Raw genomic sequence first — 19,614 nt, 5'->3', positions numbered from 1 at the left:
CCAGAGCCCAAGCTGTGCGTGGAGGTGATCCCAACTATCTCTAGTCGGAATCTCTGAACCTCACGCACAATCTCAGGCTCCTTCCCCGCCAGAGAGGTGACGTTCCATGTCCCTAGAGCTAGATTCCGTGTCCAGGGATCGAGTTGTTGAGGCCCTCGCCTTCAACTGCCGCCCGATCCATTAAGCACCAGCCCCTTACGTTCCCTCCTGCAGGTGGTGGGTCCACGGGAGGGCGGCCCCACGTCGCTCCTTCGGGCTGAGCCCGGCCGGACCCCATGGGGGAATGCCCGACCACCAGGCGCTCGCATACAAGCCCCAACCCCGGGCCTGGCTCCAGGGTGGGGCCCCGGCTGCGCCATGCCGTGCGACGTCACGGTCCTTGGATTTAATGCCATCATAAAGGGTTTTTGAACCGCTCTTAGTCTGACCCGTCACCTAGAACCTGTTTGTCTTGGGAGACCCTACCAGGGGCATATAGCCCCAGACAACATAGCTCCTAAGGTTCTTCAGGTTCTCAAACCCCTCCACCACGGTAAGGTGGCAGTTCAAGGAGGGGAATATGGGTTATGATTTTGGTAATAATATATTTACTGAAATTACATTTTTAAATTGAAATCACTGATTAAATTAAGTGAATAACTCAACCCTGTCACAAAGTTTACCACCCCGAAACAATGACATATGTGATGGGGTTGAGTTTTTTTGCTCAAAATGGCCACTGCTTTTAATGTGGTGTAGAAGAGTGGGCCACATGGCAGCCAATGAAATAAGTATATTTTAGATTTTTATGGATTAAAATAAAATTGTGAAAAGTCATAATTTTCCATCTTAATTGTATGTGATGGGGTTGAGTTGTTAAGCTTGACAGTACCCTCCCTGACTATAATACACCTCAAAAAATGAATAAAAACTGTGATATCACTCACCTTCTTCTGCACCATGCTGTTGAAGAGAGCTGAATGATGCAACTTCCTGTGAATGGTGTCACATATGGGTGGAGTCTAAATTATTATGGGCGGAGAATGGTTGGCGTGACGGGGTTGAGTTTAGACTGAGGGACGTAGCTTTATAAGTTGTTTTTTATCAAATATCTTGCATTTTTTAAAAGTTTTTCTTTTCAAAAGCAAAGAACACAAATAAATGCTTGCATTATTGCCAAAAATTATAGACACTGTGCACATTGTATTAATTATTTTCCAAGTACAAATTCAGCGAAGAACCTCAGGGACATGACAAAATGCTTGCTGTAAGACAGAAATAAGATTTTTTTTAATGATAAAAATTATTTAAATGCAATAATTATTTGTATTCATTATAAAGGACATACCAATGTATTGTGAAAAGTTTTTAACATTTCATTTTGGTGAACCACCACTTTCAAAAATTCAGGGGACTGAAATATTACCGAATCCCAGGAATGACCCATATACTGACGCTTTCAAAATTTCTTCAATATCTGACGCACAAAGCACCCTTTTTGAGACGAGACGCATCCATATGAGACGCATAACCCTACCACAGACCTAAACCTACCCATAACCGAAGCGTCTCATATTGACGCTAAGGGTGCTTTGTGCGTCGGATATAGAGCATCACAGTCCCGCCCACAGCCCGAGAGCGCTTCGGTGCCGGAAGTAAATTGCCCATTCATTTTTCCCATTGACGTTTTCGAAAATCCGTATCTAACGAGTTTTAGAGCATGTCTGAGGATAACCAGCTACGGCTGAACTCATAGGCATACAACATATCATTTCGAGTGAAAAAACGGCGAGAAAATCCAAAAAAAGTCAAAGGTACAAGACTGTGTACATATTTTCATTTCCGAGCGAAGGAACTACTCATCCCATAAACCACCGCGCCTCACTGAAGTCGACTGAAGCCACAACCGCGAAAGAGCCTTTAGAGCGACTTTAAAGTCTGACGACAGCCACGCGAACTTTTTCTTGTGCCGTTTATAGCAGTTCTTTCAGTAGTAATTGTGTAAATAGACTGGAAAGCATGGCTGGCGGTCCGCGGCTCACGGGTGCAGATCTGGCAGTCCGCGCGGCGTTCTGCTCATCAGTTTCAGCGGCCCACGGGCAGGTTGCTGACAAATGCCTCAACAATTTCCCACTTGTGGTCCATGCTCATTTTATTCATGAAGTTATAGTTCATCCTTAATTTTAATAACATTTAATGTATTTTCTTAATAACAACAAGTGAAAATTAAAAAGTGAAGGTCAGCAAACCAGAAAGTGCATCATATTAAGTTTATTAACTTGCCATGAATTATTACACAAATGTTCAGTAAATGCATGAAGAGCTCTCTATGGCTCTGGGTATGCCTAAGCTAAATATTGTTTTGACAGTGGCATCATAAAATGCTTGATATGACTCATACCATATATGAAGACTCCTCGGTTCAAATGTCACATCAGTGATACCGTGCAAAAAAAACGCAACAGTTTTAGTTTTTTTTTCTATTTATCTTGAGTCTTCACGAACTTTCGCGGGGTTTACACGAGCTCCACCAATCAGATGCATCACTGTGGGATTGTTTAGGATTGTGGGTAATGAAGTACTTCTCCAAGACATCGCGAATAAAAGGCATTTATCTCAAAACAAGGTTAGTGCCCCATTAACTTTTGGCGGTTATATGAGCATATACAATCGCTTAGTACAGCCGTAGCTGGTTTTAAGTCTACCATGTATGGTTACGTTTTTATGGCTTATACCCCAACTGTCAATGGAGAAATTGTATTGAATTTTTACTTCCGGCACCGGCTGTGGGCGGGACTGTGATGCTCTATTGAAGAATGTTTGAAAGTGACGATTTGGGGATGAGAATGCGTTGACAGTAACCGTAAATCATTTTACGACAGCGGTAATGGACAATTCCGCTTCCAACCTGTAGGGCGACCGCAGAGGAAAAGTTCCATGTTGTTGCTTTAAGCCAGGGAACGTCTGCCAATTCCACCCTCTGCAGTAAACGTAGACTATAATTTGTATGATTTAAAATTACTTTTAACATTTAAAAACAGACGTTTTCAAATTCCAAAGCTTCGAGAAAGTTCCTAATGTCAATACTGAATTAGGCTACAGCTTTAGCATTGAGTAAATTAACTTGTCTAAGAAAATGATTCATAAAACATATAAATATCAGTTGAGCCTAGACGAAAATGAAAAGACTAAGTTCGAGCTTTAGGAAGGGAAGAAATAGGCCAGGATAAGAAGACTGAGAGAAAAAGAAATATGAAGATGAGGAGAGAGCAGGTATTGACAAATAATCTAATGACAAGGTTTTAAAGCTAGCCTATTTCTTATAATTTTTTGGCCTTCAAAAGTCCTAAATTGCACATATGTAGATCCAAATTTTCTCGGGGGAGCATGCCCCCGAACACCCCTAACTATGCCGGGGCCTTACTCTTGATGCCCAGGGCACAGGAAATTGTTAATCCGGCCATAAATACAAAAGGAGGAGAAAAACTGCAAAAAGGTCCACTTTTTGAAAAAAAGAACCCCCCCTTTCAATAGTCTGGCTACGGACCTGTGACCCAAAGCCTGGGTCAGATTCAGGCAGCTCAGGGTCAGCAGTAGCCTTCTCCTGTTTTTTATCAGCCGGGTCAGGGTCAACAGCAGCAACAACAGCAGCCTTCTCCTGCTGTTTCTTCAAGAGTAGAGCAGGATATGACCAGGTTATCAGCACCCTCTCCTAATGTTTTATTGTTTTCTAGAGCATTTCCTGGAATGTTCAAAAAGAAAAAGAAAACAGCAAAGCCTCAAATACAACTAAAAGCAACAGCTTGGAAGCCATTTACATTTCAGATATACCTTTTAAGTAAAATGACTGATTATTCACCCTCGTCTTCCGAAGAGTTAAAACTACTCCAGACAGGCCTGGGAAAACATATTTTTACGATTTCTTCCAACATGGACCATTCTTAAAGGGATAGTTCACTTTGAAATTAATTTTTGATATGTTTTAGCTTACCTCAAGGGCATCCAAGATGTAGGTGTCTTTGTTTCCGCAGTAGTTTCAATTTTGATATTTTTAGGTCAAACCGTTCTTGTCTGTCAGTCATGTAATGCAGGTCTGTGGTCACTATCTTGAAAGAGCATGCACAGAGAAGTCCAAATGAAACAATTCCCCATCGTCCAAATGAAACAATTCCCCATCATAAGTACACATTGATGGCCTAAGACACGAAACGAGCGGTTTGTGTGAGAAAACGAACAGTATTTATATCGTTGTTATCTCTTGAAAACAGCACACGTCCAAATGATCTGACGGCGTGGGCGGGTATAGATATATACATAGATGTCGCCTTGGCTACTGCAGTTCATTGGAACGAAACCGTAGCCAAGCAACATCTAGTGTATACATCTATACCCGCCCGCGTGCGGTTATACATGTATACACTAGATGTCGCCTTCGCTACTGCAGTTCATTGGAACGAAACCGTAGCCAAGGCGACATCTATGTATATATCTATACCTGCCCGCGCCGTCAGATCATTTGGACGTGTGCTGTTTTCAAGAGATAACAACGATATAAATACTGTTCGTTTTCTCACACAAACCGCTCGTTTCGTGTCTTAGGCCATCAATGTGTACTTATGATGGGGAATTGTTTCATTTGGACGATGGGGAATTGTTTTAATTTGGACTCTGTGCTTGTGTTTTGAGACAGTGACCACAGACCTGCATTACATGACTGACAGACAAGAACGGTTTGACCTAAAAATATCAAAATTGAAACTACTGCGGAAACAAAGACGCCCTTGGATGCCCTTGAGGTAAGCTAAACATATAAAAAATTAATTTCAAAGTGAACTATCCCTTTAAGTAAGTATAATTTCACGGTAGTATTGTAAAACATTTATACAACTTTGTGGCCATTTCGATGTAAGGGCACCTAGCCCAAAATTGACAGTGTCAGATGTCATATTTCCATGAATTGCAATCTTATATTAGGATTTGTAATGTTGCATCCATTTTTTTATGATTCTGAAACAATCCTAATTTAATGATTCATATTTCATATGTATTTACATTACATTTCTGTGTGTACTATTTTTTTGCTCTTGTTTGCAAACCCTTGTCCTGTTTTGTTTTCTGTAGTTATGCAATCTACTTGAAGCTGAATTTCCAAAAATGAGATCACTTGCTGGAGGGTGGCTACTTTATAATGCACCAAGTGCACTATATTAAATACCATAGCAGACACAAGCATGTGAAGAGCCAAACACAACTGTTTTAGTGCAAACTGTACAAGTGATATTTGAGTGGTGTTATATACACAGGGTTACAATAACACATTTTCTCTTTGCATCCCAAAGCTTTCACATTTATACATACCTTGTTAGAAGAAGTTATTCTTTTTTAATATTGCACAGGGAAGTGATCGAGTATGGGTACAACTCGGGCACTGGTCATTACTAATTGTTTTTTTTAGCTTCCACTTTACAGATATAAGCCTTATTAAACTGTAAGGGACCACTAATACTTGAAATGTGTGTTTGAATTGACAGGTGGCAGTGGAAGAAGGAGCCTTACCCTTGTCCCTCCAGACTCAGAGGGCTATACTGGCAGCCTTATCAAAATGGCATCAACCACTGGAAGAACGGCACTCTACATGGTCCCTCTTCAAGATGAGTTATGTCTTGATCCTCTTCCATTTTCAGCAGAGGAGTTTGCGAAGATGCCAGAGGTGGAGTGTCGGACATGTAAAACAGCAATGCCATTGCAAGTTTTATACATGCATGTCCAGTCCTGTGATGGCACAGAATCAGCTGATGATGAGGTATTTATACAATAGCACACAATTGCAACTGTCTACATATTTTCAATTAACTTTAGTATTAGGCAGAATATATACCCAGTTTTGTTATTTCAGTTTACTGATGGTGATGATGATGAACTAAAAATAGTTGCTGTCACCACTGCCACCCCACCCCTAAATTCACCCCTAACTGCTAGATTTTCTGTGAAGGTGTAATATACAGAAAATAAAATATTAAGCTTAATTGTGCTTATTAAATTTGTTTATAATCCGGGTAACTTGCATGCGATCTTGGTATGTGGATTAAAGACATACTCGTATAAAGATATTTTTAGGAGTCCTACATTTAGGACTGACGCGCTTAAGATGTTTTATGAATTCGGCCCCAGAACTATCGTTTTTGCACAATATTGCTTCTATGCCAATCATTGTATAAGATCAAGATGAGCAACACATTGATGAAACAAATTACAGAGTGAGTTTTTACTTGCCATGTCATATTTCATCATTTGTCTTTTCTTGATGTTGTAGGATGAGGGACAGTGTCCCATCTGTTTAGAGATATAGACAGTTGTTCATTCATGCAAGTATATGTGGCGATAGGTAATATTTTATGATTTCTAAAAGTATTTAATTGCCAAAAATTTTTATGATGTTAGAGTAAAAACAAGTTAAATGAGAACTAGAATATCTTTGGTTAAATTCTCAGTGTATCACAGATGTTTGATGCGTATGTGGCATTATATTGACTCCATAATCCTATGTGGTGTTTTGCTGCAGACATTAGACATTTAAATAAAATATAAGATAAAATTAACAGCCTTGCTAACGAGAGCACTGTCGGACAGAAGTTCACAAAAGGCCATAACTAATAAAATATACGTTACTGCTCGGATTAAATGGTTAAAACTTTGGCTAAACCAAATCATAAACACAAAATACTCAAAATCGATACTCATTTTGCGTTATAATCACAAAAATATTACCAAAATGAGACGGAGCATGAATATAAGTACCAACAGCGTGCATTCCACCTATTTTTTTCTGCAGCTCCCAAACAAACCACATGAGGGCACTATTTCAACATGAAATTAATACCTGCTGCTGAATTCAGGATTCACATTAAAACAAAATACAATTCTAACTCTGTTACACATTACATCGTAGATTTTTTTGTTGTTGTTGTTCTTTGGCAGAATTATACTGTTTTAGCCTAAGAGTCAAAAGGGTTGAGGAACCACTGTGATAAACATAGGACCTTGATCTAGGATCCTCCTGATACTTCTGTCTTGGTTCAGTTTCGGTGTTGGGGTCCTGAGAGCCATGCTCCGTAGGCTACATTTCTTTATGTCTTGATTTCTGTTTGAGCCCATGGTGGATGAAAGTTTATTTTTCATGTGCTCTTCTGTCTTGTCTTATGTGTTTGTGTGAGCACATAGCTTCTGTCATGTTTGTTTGGTTTGTGAATTTTGCATATGATTTTCTGTTAAAGATCGTGTTTATTTGTGTAGTGGGGCGCGGCCGATCGTGTTTTGCCAAGAGCGGCAGTTGAGCCGGCCCTGAGCTCTTCCCTATGGCTCTTCCACAGTCTCTCATCTTAGTCCCGCCCTCTTGTTAACTGATTATTGGTTCATTTTCCTTACCTGCTTCCTCATTACCCTCCTTGTTTCCTCTCCTATTTAATCTCTCTGTGTTCTCTGTCCTGAGCCAGTTTGTTGTGGTCGTTTCCCCTTTGTGGATGTATCCGTGCTCCTGTCTTTCCCTGCTGTGTCATATTCTGCCTAGCCTTGCTGTACCGTATTTGCTCCAGTCCTGCCACTCTCTGGGCTGTTTTTAAATAGTTTTAGTATAGTATATAAATAGTTTTAAGGACACATTTGTTGAAATAAAAAAATATTATTCTGATCGCAGCTTGTAATTGTTCAAAGATACACAGAAAGGCCAAAACATGCCTAGAGCACCACCAAAGAGAAAACTGAAGCAGATGGACCTTCTGAGCTCCTTTCAACAGAGTCGTGTGGGTGACTATCTTTCTCATTCTCTCTGCTTAGACATTGGGTTTAGGTTTGGTTTTAATTGGAAATGTTTTCTCTATAGAAAAAGCAGACTGCCAGAGGCCGCGATCCTGGGAAGACGTCCCAAGCTGACAAAGTTCAGGTAAGGTGATTCATGATAATGACAATGTTCATGATATTTGGTGATTGTTTTATAGTGTTTTATGCCTCCAAAACATAAATTACTAATTACAGTGCCTGATATTTATCAATATTCTAATATAAAATCACCAATTACTTTACTAAAAATGCTATCAGTAGCTAAATCCATGTCACCATATTAAAGTTTTCTGAAATTCTTAAAGCCACAACAAATAAAGGAAAAAAGATCACAAGACCGTTTTGAGTGGGTCGCAGAGTGTGCAGTCAAAGAAACAACAACAACAAATGTAATTTTATGTTTTTTTAATGTGAGACTTTTATTTTGAAAGACGTTCGTGAAAGTTGTGGACGCTTCTGTCACAGAAAGACGTGCCTGAGAAAAACGCATTGGTCTGATTTGTATCTGTGGTCAGATTAGATGTTATGTCGGTGTCTTTATTCTAACGACGTTAGACCAACGTCATTTTCGTAACTTATGATGTAATGTTTTGTCCATCAAGGTAATTATCACAGATGAACACAACTTTTATGAATTTTGAAGCCTAAATGCAGTCACCAGAAGTAAAAAGCTTAAGATAGAAACTACACCACTGTCCCACAAATTCAACTTCACCATAAGCTTCAGACAACTCTTTCAGTTTTTATAAAAAACATTTTCCCAGAAAATTTGAGTTAGAATAGTTTAAAAGAGCACAATTATAAGCATAAAGATGCTGTAAAAGAGGACTGAGCTTAACTTTTCGGCGTGATGACATTTAATCTCCTCGTCAGCCTCTGTAGTCCCATCTAGCCACTTGTTAGCGACCGCATTTTCAAGACATGTAACAGCTTCAAAAAAATCTTGAGTGGGATAATATTGATGTATTATGTTATGGAATAAAACCTGAAAGTTTCTTGAGCTTGTGTTCACCACAGACCTTATTTCAGCCATTTAACCAAAACAAAAAAAACATTGGGTGCTTCTCAATTCTTATTTGTGCATCCTCGTTTCCTTTCCTCGCTTCCTTTCCTCGCGTCTCAGCTCCACCCCCTGTAGGATGAGAGGAAAGGCTGCAAGGAAAAGACGCGAGGACGGAGGAATCGAATGAAAGCTTTTTTTATACATTGGAATACTTGATCACTCGAGCATCACTTCACAGCGTCATCAGCAGCGCTCAGAGGATCTGCCCTTATGTTGTTGAAGTTTGTTTATTTAAGAAATTCATAATAAATATTAATAAAGCAAGATACCCTGTTGAAATTTGTGAGATGTGTGGTTTATATAAACTGCAAAGGTAAAGTATAAATCAAAATTATTGTGACCGATGTGAAGGGGGAGGAGAATTTATTCGTGCGTCACGTTTTAGTCTTTACAGTCTATGGTTTTAGTCGATAAAACACTTCCGCATAGGATACACCTGTGTATCCTCGCTCATGACTCCTCAGGAAGCCTCCTCACTCCTCGATCCTCGCCTCCTCGCGGTGCAGTTAGAGAATTGAGATGTCCTTCAAGATGGCTGTGCTCGATCGGTTTCCGGGTCATAGGATGGAGGACGGAGGAGAGAGGAGACGAGGAGGGATATTGAGAAGTACCCATTGACTTTCGGGACAATGGAACCGGAAGTGCTAAAATGCTAACTTACTAACTCGCTTCCGCGTTTTGGCCTATAAAATGATGTCATACCTGCACCACTCTTATAGAGCGCAAAAATAATGGTTGTTTAAAAGGATTGTTCGGATCTGCTCGTGCGCGAGGTTAAAGCTTGCAAGCAGACCATCTACGAGACAAGCCGGATTCCACAAGATCATTATTTATGTACACAATAATAATATTTTACATTGTAATCCTTTTAATTTTAATATTTGGCTAGTTTGTGTGCTGCTGCGCGTCCCTGTGCGTGTAATAAACCGCTTACGTGCGTTGCGCTTTTAACAAAAAAATACTATGCCATTGACTTTAGACCAGGTTTCAGTTGGTCAATGGCGCAGTCTATTTCAGTTGCCTCAAAATAGCAACGTGCCAACAATGCACCAGAGCACACCTCGTTTTCAGACCAGAACGCCCATGGGCGCAAATGCGTTTGCTATTTAAACAACGTGGCACAGGACGTGAAAATGATAACTGCGTTGGCCTGAAACTAGCAAAAAACACTTGCATCACGCCAGGTGTATATAGGGCCCTTAGCCTACAGCCTAAAATCTGAATATAACATCATTTTTTATTTTAAAACCTTTATTTTAATATGGCAATATTTTGTATTTTAAATCTTTATTTGAATATGACAACATGATACCTCATTTTACAATATTTCTATGATTAAATCACAGACAGAGACTCCTCCCCATCAGCCAATCACTGTTAGTAAGCGTATTGACATCATCCATAGCAATGAGGTCAACCCCGCCCTTTCTCTTAGATTAAGGCTGCGTTCCAGTCCACTTTTGGATACGCACTTGCGAACTTTCCTAAGCACTTCCTCTCGGGGGAATGGCCTGCCGCCATTTTGAAGTGCTTTCCACTTCGTGAAGTGGACGAGGGAAGTTTATATGGACAGACCCTCGTTCCCTCGATTTTTGACAGAGGGAGCGAGTCTACTTCATATGTACACTTCAGACACCTACATGTATCATTGCAGTACGATTGTGGCGTAACCACAACAAACAACTCTATGATATATTAATTATATATATTTTTTTAATTTAAAATAACCCAAACACACCTATATACATTTGGATGCTGCATTAAACAAATTCTTAAAGGTCCCATTCCATGGATTATTTTTATTATTTAATAATGTTTCCAGGGGTGCCCTTATAATGTTAGTATGTTTTTTAGATCAAAAATTGTTATAATTTAGAAATAAAAGGCATATTTCCTAGCCTGATTTCATTCCCTGGTTTGAACACTCTGTTTGAAGGGGCGTGTCTGCTGTGAGACTTCAGTGTAAACGCCCTCTGCTGTGATTGGCTGACATGCTTGCATATGAAATATCTGGCATTACATGTGGAACTATCTGGAAAACTTTTACTATTACAGCTATTATACGTTTTTACTATTACAGCTATCTGGATTAACGAATCGTGAGAAGTTTTTTAAGGATTTAGATCTATTCCCATCACATAAAAGGTTGCAGTGATGAGCACTGAGCAGATGACAGTCTGTTGATCGCGTGAAAGATCTTATCATTGCAACGCAGTTTCTGCACTCTCACTAATGATTTCACCAATGCAAACATGAGGTATATAAATACAGTAAGAGCTTCGTTGTGCAGTGTAACAGCGTCATTGATTTCATAACGAGTTTTGGCAAGTGTCCATATAAACTCGCGCTGTGTGTCACAGCTTGGCCGATTGGAAAGGGATTGTTCTTTGATCGCTTTCTGTATATTAATCACAGTTTAAGTAAGATTATTTTCATCCTACTAAGAGAAACGAACGATGTGAAGAGTGATCGCTACTTCCATATTAAATCACTACTTACCGCTTGCTGGAATATAGTTGAAATTGCCCCCTTCGTCAGTATGAAACGCTGAGAGAAGCCTGCTTGATATTATCCCAGGTTAGAAAAACAGTCCGTGGTGAAATGGACAGAGCAAACTAACAACTTCGAATTAAACTTTTGCGGTATCCGATTATAGATAAACATCAACCACGTCTGTTGACATTTCGCCATCAATACGCCTGTGTTCCTGTGGGCGGAGGTTACGGTTCTAGTGACATCATTAAAGAAGGAAGTAGAGGGGTGTAGTCCAATCCAGCCGTTTTTTGTAGTCAACTTCTGTTAAATAAAATATCTCGCTTGGCATTGAACTTTGAGCTTTATAATTTTACAGATATTATTTATACTCTAACAACAACATTACACACTAACTAAAGTTTGAAACATGGGATCACATAGAACGGGACCTTTTAAAGGGAAAAAAATAAAAATAATAAATCAACTCCATAGCTGATTCCAAGTGATCAAGGGCTTAGGACGTTCCAATTCAGCCCACCGCAGTTTCCGCCAGTAGTGGCCACTCATGCAACGTAAGCAATGACGTACATCCGAGTGAACGATACGGAGGGAAGTTAGCGAGTGAAGAACATGACAATTTTGGACTGGAACGCAGCCTAAGACTTCTCTCTATTCCTTAGTAAAAGTTGGTCTCATCAGCTTTGTGAATAGGTTTTAAGAGGAAACTCTTAACTAAGAACTTTTCCTGCTATTTAGGAGAACTCTTAGTGGAAAGATAAAATGTTTTGTTAATACGGCTACAGGTGTTCACAGGTGTTGAACCTTCAATGTCCAGGACCCAAAAAAGTCATTCTGTGTTCAGCTGGGATGCACACACTTCCAAAACCATGCAATATGCAATATCAGTTCATTAATTAGGTTTGTATTACCGAGACTCTAATTGTTGTTTCACAGCGTTTTAACCTAAATAAAATATTTGAACAGGGAAACTATCATTGTAAAAATTGTATTGTAGAATTGTATTGTAGAAATAAAATAAAAAAATACAGTTGAAATGAAACAAATTAAAAACTGTATAACAACAAAAAAAAAAACACTAATCTGACCTGTATTAACATTACTGTTGACATTTTACCAGGAAACAATGGCTCCTTCATTAGAAACTAAAGAGGGACCCTCAAAACATCTGCAACAGGTACATCACCTCACATATAATAATTCATAATTTGATGACAAAGGTTTCTTCAGTGGTATTTACTTGAATGTTTGTTTGTACATTGTTTTCTGAATTTAACAGGGAGCAGAAAAGCAAAACCACAGTTTCCAGTTTTGTTTCAGTTCTGAAATGAAGCGATTTTGTGTGGTGTGTAATATGTCCATGACTGTGCTTGATGCTCTCAACACAAGCAACACTTTCAGGACAAACAAGAATGTAAGAAACACAAAAAAAGAAATGGTCATCCAAAGAGCTGACGGAGCTGCTGTGAAGACAGATTTCCCCTGCTGTCTTATTGAAAAAGATGAGAGCTTAATAATAAGCTTCATAAAAGGAAATCCTTCTACAGATCAACAGAAACATGACACTTTTCCACTCCCCAGGACAGATATAGTCACCTTTAAAGTCAAAACAACAGGAGGGGAGAAAGTGATGTACGTAATGAAAAACAACGAACTGCGGAAAAAAGCTGATTATGTTTGTGTTTATGCATTCAAAGACGAGGAAGTCGAAACTGCTCTTAAGCGTGATGGACGATTCATTGATAAAATATTCCAGAAACACTGTGTCCTCTCTCTGGAGTTTAAGGGTAGAGCAAAAAAGGGTCAACAATCAAGGTATGAAATATCCAGCTCTGTTGAGCATCTTGATAAAAATATATTTCAGATAATTGCGATTGGTGCCAGACGGCCTGATGATAGCCAAACAAAACAAATTAAAGTCGAGATTGAATCTAATGTAGCTTCAAACACTAAATCAGAAAAAAAAGACCCAGACCTGCATCCCATCAGTTCTGAACAAAAACAAACCACCAAAAACACAGAGTCCACTAGTCTCTTAACTAAATGGACAATTATTCCAGACTCTGAAAATATTCTGAAAATTATGCTTTATCATTTGAAAGATTCACTGGACAAGGTTATACAGCAGAAGAATCTGATAAACAACTTTCTGTTACAAAAATTCTTCAGTGAAGAATATGATAAAAGTATTGAGAGTTTCTCTGAGGTGTATAAAATAAAGCACCTCATGAGATCCTATGACTCGGTGTGTCAGATTCGAGTGGATGGATTCGCCAGAGGAACCGGGTTCCTACTCTTTGGGCCATTTATTCTCACTAACGCACATGTTGTTAGGGAATTTCTCGAGTCTCCAGACAGGATTTTGTCCACAAGGAACATAGTAGCTGTATTTGATTTTGAACGTCTGGACTCAAATGTGACCGTGGTGCCATTCAAGAAACAGATTGCTGCTAGGCTTGGGCGGTATTCGAATTTTGATACCGTCAAACCCCCTCCCTATTTTACCGGGGTATACGGTATTACCGTGACTAATTAAAAATTATGACATAATGGGCTCAGACGGCGTCACCAAACTGTTGGTTTGTGCCTACACAGTTCAGAAACTGAATGCCAGATCGGGCAAAAAAAAACAAATCAAGCCGTGCACGTTGTGTCTGAGTCCGGTCGACGGCATTAACTGTTATTATGAGCCCGAGCCCACCATTATTCAACATAATACTGTGTGCGTGCAACAAGCAAGAAGTGCCTTTGTAATCCGGTGACGCGTGTCCATTTGATTTTTATTAATAAAGCTTTTCTGCAAAGGTGGAAGTTGACGATCGCCATCTCTGTAGTGAGCGCGCATATAGAGAGAAATGCACATCATTGATTAATCAGACTATATTTCTTTTCGTTTTGAATTGTTTCGTTTAAAGAAATTGACGATCACCATCTCCATAGTGAACGATAGAGAGAAATGCACATCATGGATTACAGAGAGTAGGCTAGTCTATTTCTTTTCGGTTTGTATGGTTTCGTTTGCTGAAATTGATGATCACATCTCCGTATGAACGCGCCTAGAGAGAAATGCACATCATGGATTAAATAATCAGAGTGGCCTTTGTCTTTTCGTTTTGAGAAATTGACGATCGCCATCTCTGTGAACGCCATAGAGAGAAATGCACATCATGGATTAATCAGAGAGTAGGCTACCCTATATTTCTTTTCGTTTTGAATTGTTTTGTTTAAAGAAATTGACGATCGCCATCTCCAAGTTTCGGTTAATTTATGAGATTTCAATGCAAGTGACCGCGGCATGCCATCGCCCATCATGTCATGATTATATTAAATATATAGGCAATTGGTTGATGAAAAATGTATTAAAATTAAGATACAATTTATACAAAACGAAATTCGTTTTAAAGAGGCCTTTTACAAAACTAAATTTATTGAAGTGGTCAAATCGTCTGACTCCCGATGCATCCCATCTTATTTGTGCTGTTCACTTTTCATAATCAAGAAAGATGGAAAAAATAACATAATAATATTTTAACAAATACGAAACTTAATGCGCTTATTTAATGAACTCGAGAACAAAATGCATCCTGGCAGCAGTGAGTGGGTGGTAGTTTCGGAGATGCGACATTAGGTTAGAGGTGTTTACATCTCTCGCGGTCACCTTTTTATGGAACAATTTACAAATTGCCTCGTCAGTATTTACCGCCTCTCCCTTCTCATTCGGTTGGAACCAGAAATATTGCCAAACTGCAACCACACATAAGCATTTTTTAGGCAATAAATAAATTATATATATTATATGCTATATATAAGTGCCGGTAATGACGGTATTGAAACTGATACCGGTGCTATTTTAAGATCCCGCGGTATCCGATATTACCGTAATACCGCCCAACCCTAATTGCTGCTTATTGTTTCATGTCTAATCAGTTAAATCATCTTGACTTTGCTCTTCTTGAACTGGATGCTGTTGATGAAATCACAGGTCGTCCTGAGTTGCTCTGTAGTTTTAGTCCTGGCCCCCTTCCTAGCAGCGGATGTGGGATCTGCATTGTGGGACATCCAGATGGAGGGATTAAGAGAACAGATTACGGTGTTATCACTGATAATCTGTTAGAGGCTGATATTAGACACGTATCTGAGAATCGTGATTTCATTCAAATGATTACACGGAGGAGTTTGGAAGATAGATGGGACATTTATGAGAACCAGATTACTTATAACTCTTGCTTCTTTCACGGATCTTCTGGCTCTCCAGTTTTTGATGAACACTGCAAACTGATTGGTTTGCACACTGGTGGATATGTGTACCCAGGAGAAAGAGGTAGAGCTAGGAATATTATAGAATATGCCTATCCCATGCAGCCCATCCTGGATATGATCAGAGCACAGACAAGGATAAGAGGCAGGAATGAGATCGTCAATATCCTAGAAGCCTATCAACAGAATCAGGGAGATGAGATGGAAGTTGATTAAGAGTCTTGAAACCTCTATGTACTAATTTCTTTGCGGGGAAATTACTGCAAAGCCTTAAAAATCTAATATTTGTCTAACTCATTATGGGTTGTAGAACAGTGAACATTGTTCATTTGGCAGAGAGCAAAGATACAGTTGTGTTATATTCCATTCTTTAATGTATTTCCTTTACATTATTATTCTTACTTGTGTATTCATATATTCATATACTCAATATAAATCACTAATTTATTCCTTATATTTACACTGGTTTTACATTGATTTTGTATTTATGTTTTGCTGTAATGGATCATGTTAAAATTTTCATTATTTTTTCTTTGAATTATATATACAGTATGCCAATTTAATCAATCAGAAAGCCTCATTAATAAGACAACAATACAGACCTACAATAAAATTTTATTTAAAATTACATTTTCGTGTCATCAACTCAAAAATTTAATTATTTTCATTATTTTGTTTGTGGGTTTTGTTCATGTTTTGTCAGTTTGTTGATTCTGGAAAATGCAATCACAATTAAAATGAACATTTAATATTTTGTTTTAACATTGTAAATCAATGATCTTCATTTGTATTTCTCATATTAAATTACAATAAATATCCCATCAAAAGGCTTGATAAGTGCATTTTTCTGACCTGTATTTTCGATTAAAACAGGACGTTTGTGTGGAACAAATATAATAATAATATATAGTGTAAGCCCGTCTATTGGTCCAATGGAGGTCTCCAATAATACGGGGAAGGTTTCTCTGCGCGTTACTGTCTTTCCTTTTACGCAACACAACAAGATTAAATGCAATATATTTTCTCACATGCAATAGCTCGTTTCATCTGACTCCATAAATGAAAAAGGTTTTAATGATATCTGTGCATCATTAAATGTGAACGAATATCTGATTATTCTTTTAACTCTGATTATAGTTTACCCATCTAGATTCGGAAACTATATCGCTCAGCAGTCCTTCGGATGCACGACACAATCTCGCCAGTCTGGCTTAACAAAACAGAGGTAATTGGCTAAATGTTTGAGATTCGCCGTATTCACACGTACAAAATAACAGACACTTAAATAGCCCCCTTGAATGCCACCTCAGGAACTTAATTCAATCGTTTCAATTAGTAGAGGTCAAGACCACCATTAAAAGACGTTAGCCGATCAACTTACTTTTCTTAAAATGGCTTTGGTTTAGTCAAGCCCGTGGGATATCCACGTACACTTATCTAAAAGAACATTAAAAGAGAACAGAGGTTATGGAGCGCACCCGAATCCAGGTTGATCAAAAAGCATTAGCTGATTCTGGACGGAAATTAACTCGCTCCCCTCATTCAAGTACACTTGAATCTGTTATCCAGTATTAGTCGTCACTAATGTCTGGCGCAAACTTGTGGAAATATACGAATCCTATAATCTATAAGGGTAGAAACAATCTCAGAGTCAGTCAGAATAAAATCAAACGTTTACAATTTATTGACCAGGTAATGAAGCAATAATTCAAATCCAATTCGCAAGAATAAAATCATCAGTTAATCATAACAGAACAACAATTCCGGAATCGAGGAATTTGTAGAAATTATTACCTGGCAACGAAAATTACACACAACGGTTTGTGTGGGCAGTCAACCTACAGACTCCTCGAACTTTCTGCACCTTTTCCTTATATACCCAGATAATTCATTGTTCTTACCAAATGGTGGGGTCTGTCATTATAATTAGATTTTGGCTCCCTATTCAGGGATTCACACTGTGAGATCAGAATTTGTATTTGAATAGGTTCTTGTTTTACATACAGGAGGTACAGTCTGAATGGAGGATCTGGGGGAGGGAAACACCTTTAAGGGACACATCACTTTCTCATATTTTATAACTTCTTTTAGCTTTTCATTATGGTTGGGAGAATGAGACCATTTTACCAGGCGCACTGAGACACTTTAAATGATATCAAACATGCATAGATACTTCTTGTACATACTTTACATTGCATAGGTTTTCAGTGTATTTCAGGTGAGGAGGAGGGGGGATGAGGGGGAGACAGTGTGTGTGGAGTGTGAACTGCACGGTGTGCTGCACCTCGAAATCCCTGTTACATATGCAGGAGATAGTTCAAGTGTTAATGTCCAGGGGGACCTTTTGTTCCATCAAGGGGTCGGCCAGACATACTGGCAGCAGCCTTACAATAGCAATAATAATTAGTGGTCGACTGATATATCGCCAAGGCCGATATTTGCCCTTTTTAAAGGGGGGGTGAAATGCTATTTCATGCATACTGAGTTTTTTACACTGTTAAAGAGTTGGATTCCCATGCTAAACATGGACAAAGTTTCAAAAATTAAATTGTACGTTTGAAGGAGTATTTCTGTTCCAAAAATGCTCCTTCCGGTTTGTCACAAGTTCGGAAAGTTTTCTTTCGAGTATGGGCATGTGTGACGTCAGATGTAGTGGAATTTCCTTATACGGGTCCTAAGGGCACTTCTCCGCGGGCGCGTGCTCGGCTTCAGGGAAGTCAATGTCACCAAAGAAGTGGGTTTTTGGTTGCCAGGGCAAGACAACCCTGCACAGATTCCCAAAGAACCCAGCGTTAAGGGACCTGTGGATGGAGTTTGTTTTTCCAGAGCATCAACGGAGGTTGTGCAAGACTGTTTGTTCCCTGCATTTCGACGATGATTGTTTTATAAACAAAGCCCAGATCGACGGATTTGCAGATCGTCTAATGCTTAAGGATCGAGCAGTCACAATGATAAAGGTTCGCGGTCGTGCGTTGGAACCGGGTGGTGAGTAAAACTGTTGAACAAATGTCTCTGTGTGTTGTTGTTAGCTCGGTGGGTAAGCACAGCTTTAGCTCCGCCCACACGGCCCGCCTTTAGCCGCTCGTTTTTTTCCGGAAAGACTCGGTACAGACTATCTTTCTTTTATAAATATAATAAAACTAAAGACTTTTTGGAGATATGAAGGATGCAATACTACTCTATAGGTACTCAAGATTAACAGGAGATTGAGTGAAAATGAGCATTTCACCCCCCCCTTTAAAATATCGGCATCGGCCGATAAGTTTTTCTGATTGGCCGATGTGTTGGAAGTGAGACTTTTATTTTGACGGGTGGCGCTGAGAACACAAGCGCCTGATCATACAGTGCTCACTCACATTCTCGTTAGTCTTCATTAGTTCACGATCTCTGTCAGTCATATCTTATACTTTGTTAGACAGAACTGGTAAACAAAGAAGTAAAGTGTTTGCTTTTATATTATTTGTAACATTTGTAACATTTACCATCAACATTCAGCAAATGCGCATCTACATCATTTAAACAAATATCTGAATATCTAATAAACATTTAATTTCACAAACCTTGCAGATTTAATCGAATCCAGCTGTGATATCTTGTGAAGTGTGCTATTATGGCAAGCCGTTTTAACATTTAATCATTTAAACCGACTAGTCTCTATTTTCATGCTACTAGTAGGCTACTTATTTTTTAGATACTAGTAGGCTATCTATTCCATTAAGTACTGGTACTTATTCATTAGCTACTAGTGCTTTTTCTAGGTACTAGTACTTATTATTAGATACTAGTACTTATTTCAAGAGTGAGTAACTATTATTTTGTTACTAGTAACAAATTTTAAATTTTTGCCATTGACTTCTATGGGGATCTGTCATCCAGATATCAACTATTCAGTTCTGACTAGTATAGCCTATATTCCAATTGTGACTAGTAGGTATTTATTAGATACTAGTAGTTATTCATTAGGTACTAGTACTTATTTTTTAGAT

The 19,614-nt window shown here is 38.8% G+C and overlaps 2 protein-coding genes across 2 annotated transcripts in view; both read left to right on the top strand.

The window, feature by feature from the left end:
* Positions 1 to 7,467: 7,467 nt before the first annotated feature.
* LOC307159244 (serine protease FAM111A-like) lies at positions 7,468 to 14,183 on the top strand. The gene is made up of 4 exons (XM_079872503.1): positions 7,468 to 7,778; positions 7,859 to 7,918; positions 12,492 to 12,548; positions 12,651 to 14,183. Exons 1-4 carry the CDS (start codon positions 7,710 to 7,712, stop codon positions 13,905 to 13,907), a joined length of 1,443 nt encoding a protein of 480 aa, XP_079728629.1. The 5' UTR covers positions 7,468 to 7,709; the 3' UTR covers positions 13,908 to 14,183.
* The window catches only part of LOC307159234 (serine protease FAM111A-like), a 55,513-nt gene continuing 50,081 nt past the window's right edge, over positions 14,183 to 19,614 (top strand). Inside the window, exon 1 of the mRNA XM_079872480.1 lies at positions 14,183 to 18,613. The gene's annotated coding sequence lies outside the window, so the exon portion shown is untranslated. The remainder of the gene's footprint in view (positions 18,614 to 19,614) is intronic.

Source organism: Squalius cephalus (genome assembly GCF_949319135.1).
Source record: "Squalius cephalus genome assembly, chromosome: 5".
In the NCBI taxonomy this organism is placed as follows: Eukaryota; Metazoa; Chordata; class Actinopteri; order Cypriniformes; family Leuciscidae; genus Squalius; species Squalius cephalus.
This window is presented reverse-complemented; position numbering and strand designations above follow the sequence as displayed.

What these genes read in the sequence shown, in the direction of transcription:
- LOC307159244 (XM_079872503.1), top strand. Translation starts at nt 7,710, where the DNA reads ATGCCTAGAGCACCACCAAAGAGAAAACTGAAGCAGATGGACCTTCTG. An exon ending in GCTCCTTTCAACAGAGTCGT is followed by an intron (nt 7,779 to 7,858) that starts GTGGGTGACTAT and finishes TTTTCTCTATAG; the next exon opens with AAAAAGCAGACTGCCAGAGG. An exon ending in CCTCAAAACATCTGCAACAG is followed by an intron (nt 12,549 to 12,650) that starts GTACATCACCTC and finishes TGAATTTAACAG; the next exon opens with GGAGCAGAAAAGCAAAACCA.